The sequence below is a fragment of the Adiantum capillus-veneris genome, chromosome 20, assembly GCF_014529385.1.
Source record: "Adiantum capillus-veneris isolate H3 chromosome 20, ASM1452938v2, whole genome shotgun sequence".
NCBI classification, from domain to species: Eukaryota; Viridiplantae; Streptophyta; class Polypodiopsida; order Polypodiales; family Pteridaceae; genus Adiantum; species Adiantum capillus-veneris.
The window spans coordinates 75383106-75402455 of NC_140950.1; the positions used below are offsets into that span (position 1 = coordinate 75383106).

The window sequence follows — 19350 nt, forward strand, 5'->3', positions numbered from 1 at the left end:
ACGCTAAAAAAGTGCAAACTGAAGACGATTTTCTTCGCTGAAGATGAAAATGTTTGGAGATTGCACAGCAAAAACACAAGAGCTCATGGTGCTAGCATTTGCTAAATCACAGCCACTAGAGTTGTGAAAAAGAGCTTAAGAAGTTGGCCTTCATAATGTTCATGCCAAAGAGATGTCCTTTACTTTATGTATTCTATGACATACAAATCCATTATTGTACATTCTCCATAGGGCTTCTATTAATCAATGAGCATACACAAGAGTTATTTGCTAACTGTCAAAACTGTGATTTGTGGCGGTGAACCCACCATCTACAATAAGATTTAGGCCGCTCACAAATGGTGAATCATCTGAAGCTAAGTAAAGGGCAGAGCGTGCTATGTCTAGGGCCGACAATGAGTGGCCTTGGAGGTTCGAGTGTGAGTCTCGGGATGCTCGTGCCTCGTCTTGGGTGAGCGCCGGATTCTCAAAGGCCTGGCGCAAGTGGTTGACCAGAAGCGGAGTCACTACCCCCCATGGTGACAAACAATTCACACGAATTCCATACTTGCCAAGATCGCTCGAGGCCGCCCTCACAAGCCCAAGTACTGCGTGTTTGGATACGGTGTATGCGACTGGTCCCATACCGCCCAATATACTAGACACACTAGCTGTACAAATAATCACACCTTTAGTTCCTGCATCAATCATAGCCTTGCTTGCATACTTCACCCCTAGTGCCATGCCCCGAACATTGACCGCAATCACGCCATCAAAGTCAGCCATGTCCAAATTGTGCACGTCCTCAGCCACAGCATTGCCAAGGATTCCTGCATTGTTGTACATAATGTCAAGCTTTCCCCACTTAGATACAGTAAAAGCCACAAGCGCCTCCATGTCGGACTCAAGGGTTACATCACATCGTCGAAAGGCGCATACTTCGGTGCCCATATCTTGCGCTAGCTGGGTACCCTTCTCGTCTTGAAGATCGGCAATGACCACCATGGCCCCATTCTCAATGAACAAACGCACCGATGCCTCTCCTATGCCACTTGCTCCGCCAGTTATGATAGCCACCTTTCCTTCAAGCCTACAAAGAAGGGGAAAAAAAGGACTTAGTTGTGTGAACGTTTATGCGGGTAATCAGTGCACAAAAGACAGAAGGGTAAAACTGAAGCCTGCATCACATTTTCTCAATCTGTCCTTAAGAGAAGAACCTTGGAGTACTGCCGGCTAGAAAATGAGGGAAAAAAAACCGAAAGAAATTTCTTTGCCCCCTCATCCATTCTGTTTAAGGCAAACAAAAAATGTCCAAAATCTGAGCTCAAGCAAATAAGCTGTATTGTAATACATCTCAATTTTTAGGCTACCCTACAGTTCGAGCCTGGTTAAAGCTATGCCTAAGGAGGCACTAGCCGAATGCCAGCCCTAAGTCATCAGACAGCTTCCTTAATTTTATAACGCAACCGAGCGGCATCGAAACTTGCCGATATGCAATATTCTTACAGCAATTCATATCTTCTGCCTGGCTAACTTTGTCCTAGTGAAGCTGATTTCAAAATTTTGCATCTGGATTCTCAAATTGCTTATGAAAAAAGCTCTCTGCTCTGATGTTCTGTCCTCTCCCATGGAAAATAAGCATGAAGAACATGCGCGCAACCCTGAACGCGTATGCGAAAGCAGAGAAGAGAGCGAGATGAAGGATTGGGGAGGCCAGAGAGAATGTACCTCTTGAAAGCGCTGGCCATGAAAGCGTTGAGTGTGTACAAATGGTCGCTCTCGCTCTCCCTCTCTCTCTCTCTCTCTTCCAACGAGCTCCAGAGTCCAGAGCAGCTGGGGGTCTCGGGCCTTGTACAAAATGGTGCGCAGGTAGACCCCAACAAGAGCAACAGAAAAATGGGTTCTTTCGTGCTGCCGCGCTACATGAGTGCATCGACAAACAAAAGCCCTGAAGCAGAGGGTGCGCAATGGGCACAAGACCCACTAAAGAGAGAGAGAGAGAGAGAGAGAGGGGAGGGTACCACGTGTCCCCTTCACTCTCTAAAATAAAGTCCACTTTATTAAACCTTCGATTCCCTCTATATTCAAACGTGACCTTAGAGGGCCTCCACACGACGACTAAAACTTAAAGAGATCCATATTTCTAACCGGTTGACCTCTCCACCAATCAAGGAGCAAAGAATGCACTAAACTTCCATTATTAAGGTTGACCTTTAATTATTCACACGTTAAGATTCATTGCTCTTGCCTCTTCCTAAATTTAACATTATTGGAGTTAGAATGCCTAAGCTTGTGACGTTCTTGCCATCAACAAACCTCACCACTAAAGAGGGGGGTGGTAAGGGGATCGAGGGCAGAGAAGTGCGCGCACGAAAATCGGAGAGGTTGCAGCAGTAGATGGGCACTTAAAAACTAAACCCGGCCACAGGTTAAACCCGACCACAGATTAAACCCGGGCAGCGCCTATGTTTTAAATATAAAACCCCAAAAACCCGGGCTATGGGTACAACATGTGCGCGTGGGTGGGATGGTTACCCCATGCGTCACAATCTGAGCGACGAGGCCCTAGGTTCAAATTGAGTCGCCGCCTGGGTTCCTTTTCGTATTGACTTGCCGCGTATCCGGGTTTAATCTGCCTCGGGCTCCCCGCATCCACTTCCGCGCCGTCGATCCCCTTACCCCCCCCCCCTCTTTAATGTTATGTGTCACTTAGTGTCGTGGATCAACACACGAGATGTTGGATTGGCACATGAAAATGCATGCACTCGTGCACAAGAAGATTTAGAAATTTTCTCATGTAAGAAAATGGAGTCTTTTCCAGTGTTTTTCATACAATGCATAACATCATGAGCTTCTGCTCGAAAGGCACCGCATACCTGGCTAGGTACGATTCGGGGCAGGGGACCGCCGGCCCGATGGGGGGGCTAGCGGTCCCCTGCCCCCAATCGTACCTAGCCAGGTATGCGGTGCCTCCCTCACAAATGCTCATGATGTTGAGGTAAGTAACAATGTGTGAATTATTGTGAGAATTTGTCCAAAACTTCTTGTGGTGACTCACTCTAGCATATCTAGAATGGTCCACAAAGGTCCATTTCCCAAAGACTTTACATTGAGTGCCATGCTTACAACTAGATTTTGTTGCATTGAAACCAAAGCATGCACTCGCTCTAGAATTCTAGAGCAAACAACAAAGGTCCAATGTACCTTGACCGATCATGCTTACTGATATTTGCTCTCATTCCACTATGCGGCTCTATGCCATGTCCAAACCAAACAAGCTCGCACATGCGCACCCATACACACACAGAAATAAAGATTTTGAGCAAGTTTCTTGCCGTACAGACTAATGAACTTTTCCTTAACTTCATCAAAGTGTCACGAGCGATGATGAGGCATGTCAATGGATTTCATCAGTTTGCTTTAGAGCACAAGGGCTTTTACAATAGACTTGATGAAGGGGGATGCTGGAAGGGACCACATCGAGAAAATGTTGGCTTGATGTCGTGGGAGAAGTTGGGAGACTAGTGAAAGAAGCACATAGGGTAGTTTTAGAACATCCATTGCCTAGCTCCCAACACTTTGATTGCCATATTTGCCGACTTGAGGAGAAAGATGAAGAAGATCTATGAGCCATATATGGTCATATCTGTTCCTTTCACGATAAGGAAACTCATATGGGGAACGTGGTTGTTTCTAGCACTATATTATTGATTGTCAAAAAATGGGGAGGGTTTTCCACTACATATGGCTTTGCTGGTCACAAGGAAGAATCCAAATAAGACATGTCAACAACAACCATAAGAGTCATGTTTATATCTAAACATGGCTCTTATGTCAGAGAAAATGAGATTAGTGTTTTGGTTGTATCTTCTAAATTGTTTTTTGCATTGCCAATGGGAACTCTTCCCCCCCCCCCCCCCTTTTTCAAGACTTCATGTCTATCTAGAAGGTGTCAAGACCTTTGTGTTGATTATGAAAATAACATGATGATGTTCATAAAGAAATGAAGTGTAATGACAGTCTTTTAAGAAAACATTGTAAGTTTGATTGGTTTGCCCCACTCAACAAAATATGGAAGAAAAATTGGTCAAAATAACGGCGGCAAAGGAGCGTGAAGGCCATATGGGAGAGCAATGGGCCTAATTACATGAAGTGTTTTATCTGGAAGGTGCTGTGGGGAGCCATCCTAATGGGATTAAGGTTTGCTCGGCACTGACACTCGCTCTGGGTGCAGAGTAGCTTCTGAGGACCCCCTACATCTGTTCAGCAAGTGCCCGGCCTCGCAGACACTAGCTACTAAAGTCTGCAAATGGGTAAGGAAGACTTGGAAGATTATCTTCTTTACAGAGATGACCTGATCTTGGGAGGGCGTAGATTTCAAAACCAAGCCTTTTTGGTGTGCACCCAAATCATCAGATTTTGCTACCACAATCAAGTATGGAACTCTAGGAACCTTCGGGTGTTTGAGGCCAAACTAGTTGTGGCTCAGTTTGATGATGTTGTGCGTCTCAACACCGAACTCATCCATGTAGCAGGAGTTAAGAGAGGGACAACATGCAGAGATAAAGAGTGGCGCTTAGCACTGAGTTGCCTGGGACTTTTGTAGGCTTTTATGGAATTGTTGTCACCTCAAGGCACATGTTGTGCTTGAGGGCGTTTGCCTTCTTTTCGAGTTAATATAATTTCTCTCCACTCACAATTGTATGGAAAAAAAAGAAAACATTGTAAGTTCTCGCTATCCCTCTCTCTCTCTCTCTCTCTCTCTCTCTCTCACACACACACACACACACACACACACACACACACACACACACACACACACACACACACACACACACACACACACACACACACACATTATCACTTGGAATGTATTATTTAACTCGTACACACATACTTCTTGCCGTAGTAAACCCTCATCTACATATGACACCATGGGTATCCTGACCACACAGCATAGTGGTACTATTTGATCTCCTTACCCACTGATTTCAATCTCGCACACGGATGCATGCTTACATCTTTCAGAGTTACCTCTGGCAACACTATCATCTTTTGAGCAGGTCACAGACGTGACCTAATAAACTCCTAGGCAAGCCTAACTTGGCCACACACACACACACACACACACACACACACACACACACACACACACACACACACACACACACACACACACACACACATTTATCTAGAGAACAAGGCCTCGACTAACCCTTGGCCGACTTCGTCCCTCTATGATACGCACTTTCTTGCCTACTTTCCGGATGAGTATCGTGCATATAAGCCGGATTTAATTACCGGACCCTAGTTTTAGGGACTTGGTATATTGATACCTTGAAAATATAACCAACCAGGTACAAAACGATCGCATTCTCCTTTTAAATCACAAAAAACTTTTTTTGATACTCCTCCCTTCTTATGATTCATTAGATTTTCCTTCCGGGTGCTCGACTTACGGCTTGTCCATAATTGGATACACATGATATGTATGTAAGACACATGCACAAAGCAGTTAAGAGAGAACCCTGGTTGATAAAATATATTGAATGGTTGGGGTCAATTTAGGTACACCTACTTGAGGTGGTAGTAAATATATCCCTTGATGTGATTGGCATACCAAATATGGGGTTTTCTTTAGTTCTCCCTATCTCTCCCACATCTCGCGCCCACATGTGGCTGTCATTTTGCTGGCTTGACAGGGTGATACCAACTATACCTGTCTTCAATTTGGGTAGTCCCCGCCTTCCCCCTTTGTGAGCTATATAGGAGGTGACCCTCTCTCTTTTTTATCTCTCAATAAGTAATCCTTCTCTCGCTGCTTTCTTAGCCGTATGGTTGTCACGCTCCTTCTGTGAACACTTGACCTGGCTCTACGTTAGTGCCCATACATGAGGAGTTCCTCATGCGCATGCCAAAGATCAGCCCATATGTGCCCAACTCTCTCTCTCTCTCTCTCTCTCTCTCTCTCTCTCTCTCTCTCTCTCTCTCTCTCTCACTCAGAAGAGCTCCTAGGGGTTACCCATATGGCCCTGCAGACGGTTATTTTTCTGCATTCAAGAAAAGATCATGTATCTTAAGGAGGCATTGTGAACACCTTGGTACCCCTTCGTGGTGCATCCTCTATTCAATCAGATGCATAGCGGATTTTTCAAGCCGTTGCCACCTATTGCAGCTTGAAGTCTTGCGGTACTCAAACCAATGGAGTCAACAACATAAAAATCCATTATAGGCTTCAATGGAGATTCAGATCTAAGAATCGATTTCTACAGAATACATGGTCCAACTCCATGAACAGGTTGGTGCATCTGCACCTACTTAGAATTTGAACATGATCATATCAGTAGTCTTTTGGTTTTTCTGGTTCTTCTGGCTTTTCTTTGAACTGTTTTTGCAATAACAAGGTTGACCTAACGAATTAAACACACTAGGTTATATGTATGAAATCTTCAATTTTTTGCATAAAGAACATTTTATGATTGCTGAGGCAGTATTGTGGATTCAGAGATTTTAATACCAGTTGTAGGATGGTATTATTGTAGCTTCACGATGGTATATATATCTTAATGGTTTTTTAATAAAAAAAGAGCTTTGCTTGCAACCTGAAGATGGTTTAAAATTCATAACACCTTAAAATGGCGTGACATAGATTAACAAAATTCGGAATAATTAAGATCGTTAATATGTAACACAATTTTTTCTATTGTTGAAAGCTGGCTTGGCTGTGATGAAGTTATCTGACATAATTTGATGAAGATAAGGTAGGTGCAGAACTTTACAAGTTTACCTTTCGATCTATACTTGATGGATGTTACTTGAGAAGAGTCTTCTTGAAATACGATGCAAGTGGATATACGGGATATGTGCTGGTTGTGTTATGGTAGCCTCAAACCTACTGTGTAGGGTCTCTTTGGGAGATGGCATATATTGTTTCTTTTGAAAATTTCCCCAAAATACAAAGAAGACTCTGCCAAAATTTAGGCAGACACCAATTATCGTATTGACTAATAGTTGAAAAAAAGGGTAACCCTCCTAAGAAAGGTTCCTACTGAGAAACCTTTGAAAATTTGTCCCTAATGGTGTTTGGGGATACTGTCTTACATGATTTTCTAAGACTCTAGTTATTCTAAATGTAAATGACAAACATCATTATGGGGTGGGGGAACTATCTTATAACTTGCTTACTTATGTGGGTGGGAAAACTTAGAGAAATAGGATTCCTCAATCATAGTCATTTTTTTCATAGTTGTACAGGATGTTTATGATGCTACACGTTTGTGTTTTTTGGATTGATTCTCAGTGAATAACACATGGACATAAAATTAATTAAGGATATGTGTTTTGGAAACTTTTTTTGAGATACAAACAAAATGCTATCAGATTTTTAAAGACTGCTATATATGCTAGTGACATGTGATGTAGAGCTAGGTTTTTGACACATGACATACAAGGTTTCTTTCCAGTAATGATGTCGTAAACCTCCTGTGAGGGTCTCATTGAGAGATGGCATAAACTGATTATTTGAAATAGTAATCGAATTACAAGGGAGATGCTGCCTAATTTTTTTTCACGAGGTCTACAATGATCTTTGAAACAAAATTACCAAAAATATATAGGTATCTGCATCATATATGGTAGTAGTTATTAGCATCATTTCGTTGGGGAAATTCAATGAATATTGTGACACACATGATTCGACAATTAAAGGTTATCTTACTTAAAAGCCCAACTTAATGATCAATCCTAATGGTAGGCTGTAAACTAGGTCTACAGGTGTGACATGGATGACAATTGGATCCAGTGTCGACACCTACAATACACACAAACATAGCCAATTCTAACTGAATGTTTTTGTATGGATGCAGGTAACAGCTGGATCCTTCTCCATGTAGATGTAGTGGAAGCTCATCCGAAAGGGTGGACACACAGTGATACAACATTTAGATATCACTTTGTAATGATTAGAGATCAAAATTTTGATCTAAATATCTGTATTCCATTAGATACAGAATGATGTATTGCTGTATATGAAATGTTAATTGAGTGTTATGACATTTGGTTTTAGATATTGTTATTTTATATATTATGTAATACAATTGTCTAAGTATGGTTCAAATATGAAGGGATTTTTCATACTTAAACACACACACACACACACACACACACACACACACACACACACACACACACACACACACACACACACACACACTTAAGAGCTCCTAGCTTATTTATTTATTAACCCCTAAAGCTTCACTTCAATAAGGTCCACACCATGGGACTTGGCCCATCTATAATACTGGCAAATACAGATTTTTTTTCTTAAGTGGTTTACTACCCTAAAGCCAAAACCTGCCGTAAAGGCGCTAGGGTTTTCTCTCTGCAAACGTAGGTGGCCTCGCTGTCTCAGAAGGGAGTCGTTCCACTCTGCCGATTCTGCTCATTGCTAGGATTTGGTGGCCCACCTCCCTCCTCTATATAAAGAGGTGAGGGCGCTTCTCTGCCCCTCACTTAGCTTTGTTTGTTGCTCTGCTTAGAAAGATTTGCGTTTTGTTTTACACTAAAGCATGGAGCTCGCTACAACTGTCACTCAGGTTGGCCACTCTATCCATGCATATTTCTTTGCAGTTTTTTTTTTAAAAAGGGGCATTTTTTACTTTGATAATACTGCTGTAGATAGTGTTTGATAGTGTGCATGAGGTTTTTGCTCTGAACCTGGTTATGATCCTCCATGGACGGTGAGTATATATGATAAATAGTGTTATGACATGGTGTTTTCCTCCCACTGGGTCTCAAGTGACTGTTGTACTTCGTGGTTACTGTAAGAGATAAAGGTGTTTTGAGTACCAATAGCTGCCATTCTTATTCACTATTTTCTAATGGCATGAAGTTTACACTGGCTTTTGAAAGCGGGATTTTTTGTTGCCGCTCTACTGAGCCTGAATTTATTTTGTGGAGAGTAACCAAGCCTACCTTGGTGGCTTAATGGGCATCGGAATTCTGCGTGGGTTGATTAATACTGTCGCTTTTTTCACTTAGTTATTGGTCTCAAGCATTTTACGATGTTCCGGGTATGGTTTACCAATTGGTAACCATTTTTTAATTTTCTGTAAACATTGGTTTGATTGAATGACTACTCTACATTAACAATGGTTTGTTTTGGGGGTGGCTGCTGCGTTACTTTGCTTGGCAAATCTTTTTCGATGGTAATCTTACACATTATGGGGGCTTACGGACGCTTTTTAGCACATAGACTTTGTAGCCTTGTTGGGTATATGTACATACTTGAGGGGGTGGTGTTTTCTATCCTACTATGCACTAGTTCTTAGAGGGGATAAGCCCGGTTGCACCATCTTGCTATACTTACTACTTTATTGATTGGGATAGGCTATACTTTGCATTGCCTATTAACACATAGGCGATTGGCTGGTGGTGATGTTCTCTGTCCAGTTGCGCAATAATTTTGAACGATTTGAGGTGTTGGACCCTATTGCATACCATTGCAGTACTTGGTCTATACTCTATTCAGTTAGGATGTATTCACTTAGACGGATGGTACTCCTTTCATAAGCTTTGAGTGCTATGGTGAAACTAAACACGGTAAAGCATGACATATATTTTTTCAAAAACTTCATGGTTCGGCTCATAAACCTGGTTTTTTATCTGGGTTCCTTGGCTAAAAAAAGAGAAATATGATTAAGTGATAGTGGATGTGTAATGGATATGGCCTATGAACTTTGAGAGTAGCGGAATTAGGAAATTAGGTGAAGCACTTTTGAGAGATTACTTTGTGAGCATAGCGGGTGAACTTAATTGATGGTAGCAACATAAACATGGTACCTAGTTAACTTGGCATGAACAATACTTTTGCAAGAGAGAGAGTTTAGAGAACATGACAATAGTTGAGGACCGGATTCATATGGAGCCGGTCCCCCCTCCAATAGGCATTTGTATTATAGTGTCTCCCATCAAGAGAGACTCGGTACAATACAATCTTTGTGTTCCTTGTAACCTAGGTGGTGCAATGAAGATGGAAAGCTTCATGCATCACAAGCATAACATAAACTTGAAGAAAGCATTAACTATACCAAGCCTCAGTCCCAAAAAGGTGGAGAGAGCTAGCGGGGAATGAGGATAGGGAAGAGGAAGAAGAAACATTCCATAGGAGAAAGAAATAGTTCCTCACTTATCATTACTCTTCTTGCTAGCATACATAATAGCATAGTAATGAAGATGGAGAAGACGGCAAGCTTAAGCATTGAAGCATGACTCTTGGTTGGATTTGCATTCCGTAGCCAAGAGTGTTGGTGTAGGCTTTCACTCTCACAAGCTTGGAGAAGGAGGTGGTGTTCCTCAACTTTCACCAAGTGAGAATGGCCTTCCAAATGAGTGTGTGTGTGGAGTATATCCCCCTAGCAGCTCCCCTCCTTGCTTTGGAGAGTTGTGATCTTTCTACATGTTCCAATCTCATTGGACCCCTCTCCTCCTAGCCAATCACATGCAACATACAGTCAATTACATGGGTAGTATTTTGACAAGTGTCCTCCTTACCCCTTAGAGAGAGAGAGGGCTTGAAAATATCTAGATATTTGTTAGATGGAAGTAGAAGCTCATTGGACCCCTCTTTAACCCAACCAATAGCATTCAAGCACACCTTGTGGTTAAGCTTAGTGAGAGTCTCACATGTGTCCCATGTGCTCTTTTAGAATTCTCCTAACTTTGAGATTTTTATGCATAGGAAGTTTCTCAAGTAACTTCCTCATTAAGTGTGTAGGTTCTCTTTTTGACTCAAGCATCTTACCCCCCATGCATAGGAAGCTTCTCAAGCAACTTCCTCATTAAATGTGACAAGTACCTCAAGTACCTTAGTCATCAAGCATGACAAGCACCTTAGGTGGTGTTGCCACCTCAAGCACAACCTTAGCTTGCTTAAGTTTAGGTCAGGTTCCCACCTCAAGCACAACCCTAGCTTGCTTAATTTTAGGTCGAGTTCCCACCTCAAGCACAATCCTAGCTTGCTTAAGGTTCCCACCTCAAGTAGAGCCCTAGCTTGCTTAAGGTCAAAGGACTTTTAACACTAACCATTGGAGGTCTTTTAATGAAGCTAACCCTAAGGTCTTTTAAGCTTCATTAGTTGCACATTGCTTTTTGATAGACTACCTCCTTTTGGACCTCTATTGAGATGTAACCATCTCTCCGCTTTGTCCTCTGCTGAGGTAAGCCTAGAAACACTTATTGCACATTGCTCTTTGATAGACCATCTCCTTTTAGACCCCTATTGAGATGCAACCATCTCTCCTTTTGGTTGCGTGTTGAGACAGGTCTAGAAGCACATGTCTCTATTCTAACTCTTGTTCCCGTTTATTCTTCCACATTAAATGATCAGTTTAATATGAGAAAAACATTAGGTAAAGTTAGATATTATATTTTATGACATTACATCTCTCTTGAAATCATAGTTGTTCTCGACTATGAGATAGAGAAGATAAAGCTTAGTCATTAGTCCATGTTTCTTAGTGGGTAGAGGATCCCTTTTTACCCTATGACATCATTCCAAGATGGATGACTAGTCCATTTGGTGCTTGGGAGACGTAGCTGCCACAAGCATGTCTACTCTTTAGTCCATATCATACTTCCAAAGTAGAGTGATAAGTTCTACTTGGTGTTTGGGAGACGTCGTCACCACAAACATACTTCTAAGCATGCATACTTTTAAATTTGTGCACAATAAAAAGAGAACTAGTCTTATAAGACAAAAACATTTTCCATTTAAAATGCATTTTCATATGCTTACTCTAAAACAACATCGTAAGCATTGACAAGGTTCAAATTATCCTTAAGCTAGGTGCTTTGCATTCATCTAGCATCTTCAAGAGAATAATTCTTAAACTTAATAAGATATCGTCATATAATCTTACCGTTTCTTACTACCTTGTCTTCATGTCATAGGTTGGACTCAGGTTGAAGTACTTCTTCTTGATCTTTGATTTTTGGAGGGTCTGCAACAACTGTTGCTTCTTTTGGTGGCGCTCCTTTGTAAGGTTTATGTAGGTTCTCGTGGAAAACATTGTGCATGAGCCAATGGTTGGGCAAATTCAATTGATAAGCCATCTCATTGGCTGGCTTAAGAATTTTAAGGACCATAGTATCTTTTTGCTAATTTAGCATCATACTCTTGGTGGTCCGTAGGACTCTTGCCCATAGTATGCCTCAGATGAGCCTTGAGAAACTTTAGCAAGACCCAATCATTTTACGTAAAGGCTAAGGCTCTTTTGTGCTTATTAGCAGCAACCCTTTTTGCCTTTGCTGTGAGATTCCATATAACCATTTTAATCTTTGGAAAAGATTCTTGTAGGTCTTGGTTATATTCATTAGTAGCGAAGATCTTCCCATGTACTTTAAGTAGTAAGGGACTTTTGGATCTTCCCTCTTTAACCTCGAAAGGTACTTTCCCCATAGAAGTATGTACAATATCATTGTACGCATACTCTATAAGAGGTAGGTACTTCTATCATTGAGAACATTGATCTACTTCCATGACATAGGCTTTTAGTAGATTCAAGAATCATTAGATTAGTTATTTCACTTTGGTCATCCGTTTGTAGATGATAGGCCGAAAGAGAAATTTAATCTACTTCCTAGATTTTCAAAGAGACCCTTCTAGAACTTACCGGTCATTCTAGGATCTTTGTTCGACACTATGGATGTTGGAAATCCATGATGCTTGAAAATTTGAGATCTGAAGAGGGTTGCCATTTGATGTGTCTTAATAGTCTTTTTGACAAGCATAGAGTGTGTTTTCTTGTTAAGCCTGTCGACTGAAACAATCCAAGTTGCTTCCTCGATCAATTTTCAACTTTTGGTATACCAGGCATTTTTGAAACATACTCTTGTATGTTTACTTTTCATGGTAGACCAGCAAAAATACATTTCTACTCCTCGAAGAGTAGACTATGGAATCCCTCTTTGCCCCTCATAAGGAGAAGTATGGGGTTCATACGTGATTAACACATAGCCTATTGTGGTTTGGAAGATAACCATCCTTCAAGGTGAATGGTTCTTGTTTCTTCCCTATTGCAAAGGCTGTAATTACATACTTAAAGTCTTGGTCAGCAGCATACTCATTTATCATAAAAGATAGATCATCGTGAGTTGCTATAGACACCACATTTACCCTTGGTCATTGTGAAAGTGCATCGACCACTTGATTGTGCTTGTTAGCAATGTGAGCAATATGAACTTTAAATTGAAAAAGAAAATTTGCCCACCTCATTTGTTTGTCGAAGAGCTTGGTTTGCGTCATGAAGTTCTTGAGGCTTTGTGATCCATTCGTAGGATGAATGGAGTCCCCAGGAAATAGTGTTTCTATGTGTTTAGGGCATGTAGAGTAGCTAGTAGCTCTTTTTCATATTTGCCCAATACTCACTTATCGAAGTTGAGTCTTTGACTCTCACATGCTATGGCATGCACTTCTTGAAGCAAAATAGCTCCAAGGCAATTACCATTAGCATCCATTGGACCTCAAATGGCTTTGAGAGATCTAGTAGTGTGAGCACACGTTGAAAGATAAGATTCTCCTTACGCTTCTTCAAAAGCTTCTTGCACTTTTGCAGTCCATGAATATTTAACGTTCTTTTTATGTTAAGTCATGTAATAGACCTGCTATTAGTGAGATTTTTTTTTTTAATGAAGCATCTCTAGTATGCACACATACCTATAAAGCTTTGTACCTCCTATAGATTCCTTGGATTAGGCCATCCTCTTATTATCTCTAACTTTGTTGGATCCATATGGATGCCATCCTTAGAGATAATGTGACCTAACTATTGAATCTCTTATAGGAAAATTCACTTTTCTTTTTATTAATTAAAAGCTTATTCTCTCTCACAACTTGAAAGATTACCTGGAGGTGTCGCTTGTACTCCTCAAGAGAATTTGAGTGGCCTGAAGATTTTTGTCCATCATGAGTTTGAATGCGTCTGGAGCATTTGTCAGGCCAAAACTTTGTAAATTATCAAATAGATCTTCTATGCGCGATACGGGAAATCTATTTTTCATAGTAATCTTATTTAGTGCTCTATAGTCGACACACATGTGTTATGTGTCGTCTTTCTCTTGCACTAAAAGCAATGGTGAACAAAATGGAGAGGAGCTAGACCTCACCATCCCTTTTTCCACCAATTTATGCACTTGCCTTATGATCTCCTCTTGTTGAGCTTGTGAAACTCGATAAGGAGGCTTGTTAGGCAGTGAGCTTCCTGTTAGGAGCTCAATTGCATGGTCATCATGCCTCATTTTAGAGGTAGCTCACTAGGGATTTCATCAATGAAAACATCTTGGGATCAATTTAGGAAATTAGACAACTCTAATTCCTTTGGATTCTCTTTATTGCAAGGATATGGTGTTCCCCGACTCATTAGCATCTATGTACATGCTCTTTTCCCTGTAGGTGAAGTAGATTCTCCTTTAAGGAAACTTCATGTTGGAAGCCATGTGGTTAAACCATGGTGCCCCAACAATAACATTCCCATGTTTGAGAGGGGAGATGAAGAAATCCTTTTTGTCCACATAGCTTTGGACATGAAGCCTTAATTTTCTAATTAAGGAAGTAATTGAGATGTCTTGTCCCTTGATAGCTCCATTGGATTTCAATGCATCTCCCATCTTGTGGGCTTGTATGCCTAGCTGAGTGGTCAACTCCGTGGATATGAAGTTGTGAGTTGAACCAGGGTCAAACAAAATAAAGGCATCATGCTCTTGCATCTTTCCCCAAGCATAGGAAAGGAGAAATCCTTGGCAATGAGCATCCTCTTTTGGAGCTTCAAACATAGAGACTCTAGGCATTGCGGGCAATTCTCTTGGGGCAAGGACGATAACCATGGCCTTGCTCCCCGCACTAAAAACATTTGTGGTCCTTACAAAAAAAACTTATAGCTCTTTAGGAGAGAGTTTATATTTACCTTTGTAAACTCCCTTCTCCTTGGACCGATTATTGTTGTTGTTGGAATAGCCTTGGTAAGAATTTTGGGCATTGGTTTTCCTCTTGGCATCACTTTTGTCTTTATTTTCCATGGGCTTGACATTCCGTCTAGCCCCTATTGGAAATTGATGCACAAAGAAACCATGGTGTGGTGGATTACCTTGGTGATAGAACCAAGCCATTGAGAGTTGACATACTCGGCCATCTCTTTGGGTAATCCCGCACAGAATTGTTGATTTTGCTCGACAAAGTCTATCTTTTGAAAGATAGTAGCCTTGAGATGTAAATCCCAAAACTTGTCCACATATTTGTGGATAGAATCATGAGAGAGAAGCTTTAAACTTCACCATTTGGTAAGCACTTTTTCCTTTGCATCACTTGCAAGGGATTGCTTCATGATGGAAAATCGTAGAATTTTCCATGTCTTTGGGGCTTTGCCGTTGCCACGAAGTCTAGCCCACCATTGACAAGCTGATTTTTGGAAGTGCATAGCTACATGGTGTAGCTTGGAGGACTTCGTGAAGCCCTCATCTCCAAAGGCCCATCAAATTGTTGGATGAAGGCCAATACTTTGTCAGTAGCATCAAAGGTGCCATCATAGGTGAGAAAAGAGATACTCTTTTCTCCCTCTTTGAATTTCTTTAGCTTTTGTGACCTTCGCCTTGCAAGGTAAACCTCTTTCTTCCCCTTTTCTTACTTTGTTTCCTCTCTTCCCTTTTGGAGTGACGAAAAGAAGGACTATGAAAGTTAACCGTTTCCTCTTGGCAGGAGTTGGCGATCGTCTAGACCGCCATCTTCATGGAGCCACATCTTTTGAGGAACTTGAGAGTCATTACTTTCTTGTTCTTTGGATTCCTCCTCTCGTATGGGAGAGAATCTTCTTTTGGGGGTCTCACCAAAAGGCCTCCTAAGCTCTCTCTTCTCTTTGAGAGGAAAGGAAATCCCATAAGCACGAAGTTGTTGAGTAACTTCGGCTTGCAAAGAGGGGTTGCCCATAGCTTGTTGCAACCTAGTAACAAGATAATTAACAAACATGGGGGACATCATCATTAACACCTTCATGTGAAAAATAAAAATTATTGATGTTCATTCTACTCTCTTGGTTATTGTCAGCCATGTTAATTAAACTTAGGTGTTTACTTAGTGTATTCTTTGGCAATTAAAAACCTTAGTTGCTACTCCTCTCAGCCTTTGAAAATAGGCACTTAAGTATCTACACCCATGGCTCGAATTGGTTAATTATAGAGAGTAGTGGAGTGAGTCTAACATAGCGAAGTTGCCGAGGGATAGCTCCTTCCGGACTTCTTATGGCTCAATAATGGTAAATCCGTAGGAAAGTTTAAAAAGATTCCATTATTAAGACCAAGCTCCCGAGGTGTGCACCATTTCCCACTTAGTGGGCTCAACAAAACCGATAATAGATCCCAATCCCACTTATCCTAATATAATTGACAAAATCAACCATTAATAGGCTACTTAAGGACCTCTCTTCTTAAGGAAGAAAAGAGAAACCTAATGCTTTGATACCAATGTAATGGATATGGCCTATGAGCTTTGAGAGTAGCGGAATTAGAAAATTAGGTGAAACACTTTTGAGAGATTACTTTGTAAGCATAGCGGGTGAACTTAATTGATGGTAGCAACATAAACATGGTACCTAGTTAACTTGGCATGAAAAATACTTTTGCAAGAGAGAGAGTTTAGAGAAAATGACAATAGTTGAGGAACCGATTCATATGGATCCGGTCCCCCCTCCAATAGGTATTTGTATTATAGTTTCTCCCATCAAGAGAGACTCGGTACAATACAATCTTTGTGTTCCTTGTAACCTAGGTGGTGCAATGAAGATGGAAAGCTTCATGCATCACAAGCATAACATAAACTTGAAGAAAGCATTAACTATACCAAGCCTCAGTCCCAAATCCTCAAACACTTTCAAAGGTGGAGAGAGCTAGCGGGGAATGAGGATAGGGAAGAGGAAGAAGAAACATTCCATAGGAGAAAGAAATAGTTCCTCACTTATCATTACTCTTCTTGCTAGCATACATAATAGCATAGTAATGAAGATGGAGAAGACGCAAGCTTAAGCATTGAAGCATGACTCTTGGTTGGATTTGCATTCCGTAGCCAAGAGTGTTGGTGTAGGCTTTCACTCTCACAAGCTTGGAGAAGGAGGTGGTGTTCCTCAACTTTCACCAAGTGAGAATGGCCTTCCAAATGAGTGTGTGTGTGGAGTATATCCCCCTAGCACCCCCCCTCCTTGCTTTGGAGAGTTGTGATCTTTCTGCATGTTCCAATCTCATTGAACCCCTCTCCCCGTAGCCAATCACATGCAGCATGCAGTCAAGTATGTCATAATAATCAATATCTAATTCTCCTAAATGATTTTCTCATGTTAAACTGATCATTTAATATGGGGAAGTGCCAGGGGAGAAAAAGCTAGAATATTGGTTAAGCTAGCAGACCGGCCACAGTAGGGATCCAAAGGAGGTAAAATAGGGATCCAAAGGGGGGGCCATCTGCAAAAGAGCCATGTGCAACAATGGGCTAAAAAAGACCCTAAGGTTCAGCCCATTAAGACTTCCAAAATGCTAAGGTTCCAAAATTCAAAGGTTATGACCAAAGGTCAACCCTAAGGGAATTGGATGCTTTGTGTGTGTAAAAAAGTCTTTGCATATCCCTACATGGGAGGGGGCGAGCCTTTCTTATAGGGGATGAGAGAGAAAGCCACACACACACACACACACACACACACACACACACACACACACACACACACACACACACACACACAAGCTCCCTTTACACAAAGGGAATGAGGGACACATGTCAGTTCCCTAGGCCAGATGCCCACAAGGTGTACCCAATTCCTATTAGATGGCCTTAGAGGTGGACCAATGAGAATTAGGCTAGAGTAAATCTAGTTTAATTAATTTAAAAACACTTAATAAAAGAACCAATAAGAATTAAGTCTCCTAGATGACTATTGGACAGTCTCCCAAGGGGTCAAATGAGCATTCAACAGCCCAATGGCTTGCCTGATTCCTATTGGCCAGGAGGCAAAGGGGTCCAATGAGAGTTTAGTTTAATTATTAAATTACCTAAAGTCACAAAAGGGGAAAGGGAGACACATGTCAGAAGGCTATCACTTATGCGCTTAATTGTGATAGGCTAGCCCTGGGGAGGTCCAATGGGATGAGAGCAAGAGCATTTAGCAAGAGGGCTCGCCCAAGAGAGAGAGGGGGACTGATTTTTGCAAGGCATTATCACACACACACACACACTCACACAATCTCATGTGTGAAGAAAGAGAAGACTATCTCTTCCCAAGCTTTAATGGAGAACTCATCACCTACTCCAAGCTTGTGAGATAGAAGCCTACATCAACACACTCTTGGCATGTGGATGCAAATCCAACCAAGAGCCAAGCTTCAATGCATGCTCATCTCCTCTACCAAGCTAATTACTAAGCTAAGCTATGCTAATATGAGTGATTATGTGAGGAGATGTACATCTTTCTTGTAAGATACTCCTTCTTCCTCTCAATCTACTCTCATACCCTGCTAGCTCTCACCATCTTCGAAGGTGTGTGAGGTCTTGGGTCTGAGAACGGGGATAATTAAAGTTGTGTTTGCTAAGTGTTTTGCTTAGTGCATGAAGATTTCATCTTCATTGCACTAGCTAGCCTTGAAGGAACACAAAGAATTGTATTGTACAATGTCTCTCTTGATGGGAGAAACCATAATACAAAGCCTTTTGGAGGGGGGACCGGCTCCATGAAAATCCGGTCCTCAAATGTTGTCAATAGCTTAATTTCTCTCTCTTTTGAACGTATTGTTGATGCTATCTAACTAGGTGTTATGCTTTTTGTTGCTCTCTCCACCCAAGCACTCTTGTAATTCTCATTAGAAATCTATTCTAATGAAATGCCCACTATGTTCATGCTAATTTCCGCTACACATAAGTTTTTAGATCATTAAATGTTACAAAGTACATGGGTAGTCTTTTGACAAGTATCCTCCTTACTCCTTAGAGAGAGAGATCTTGAAAATATCTAGATATTTGTTAGATGGAAGTAGAAGCTCATTGGACCCCTCTTTAATTGAACCAATAGCATTCAAGCACACTATGTGGTTAAGCTTAGTGAGAGTCTGACATGTATCCCCTGTGCTCTTTCAGAATTCTCCTAACTTTGAGATTTTTATGCATAGGAAGTTTCTCAAGTAACTTCCTCATTAAGTGTGTAGGTTCTCTTTTTGACTCAAGCATCTTACCCCCCATGCATAGAAAGCTTCTCAAGCAACTTCCTCATTAAATGTGACAAGTGCCTCAAGTACCTTATTCATCAAGCACGACAAGCACCTTAGGTGGGGTTCCCACCTCAAGCACAT

The 19350-nt window shown here is 41.3% G+C and overlaps 1 protein-coding gene across 1 annotated transcript; it reads right to left on the reverse strand.

Moving 5' to 3' along the window:
* Positions 1-158: 158 nt before the first annotated feature.
* On the reverse strand, positions 159-1948 carry LOC147432770 (short-chain dehydrogenase reductase 2a-like). Its single transcript, XM_086491645.1, has 2 exons — positions 1708-1948; positions 159-1069 (listed from the first exon to the last, which is right to left on the reverse strand). The coding sequence occupies exons 1-2, from the start codon at positions 1725-1727 to the stop codon at positions 271-273; spliced, it is 819 nt and encodes a 272-aa protein (XP_086347771.1). The 5' UTR covers positions 1728-1948; the 3' UTR covers positions 159-270.
* Positions 1949-19350: the final 17402 nt, after the last annotated feature.

Bases quoted from the DNA above. Each gene is read 5' to 3' on its own strand.
- LOC147432770 (XM_086491645.1), bottom strand. From the start codon at position 1,727: ATGGCCAGCGCTTTCAAGAG. The intron at 1,070-1,707 runs GTACATTCTCTC...CCTTCTTTGTAG, and splicing joins ATGGCCAGCGCTTTCAAGAG to GCTTGAAGGAAAGGTGGCTA.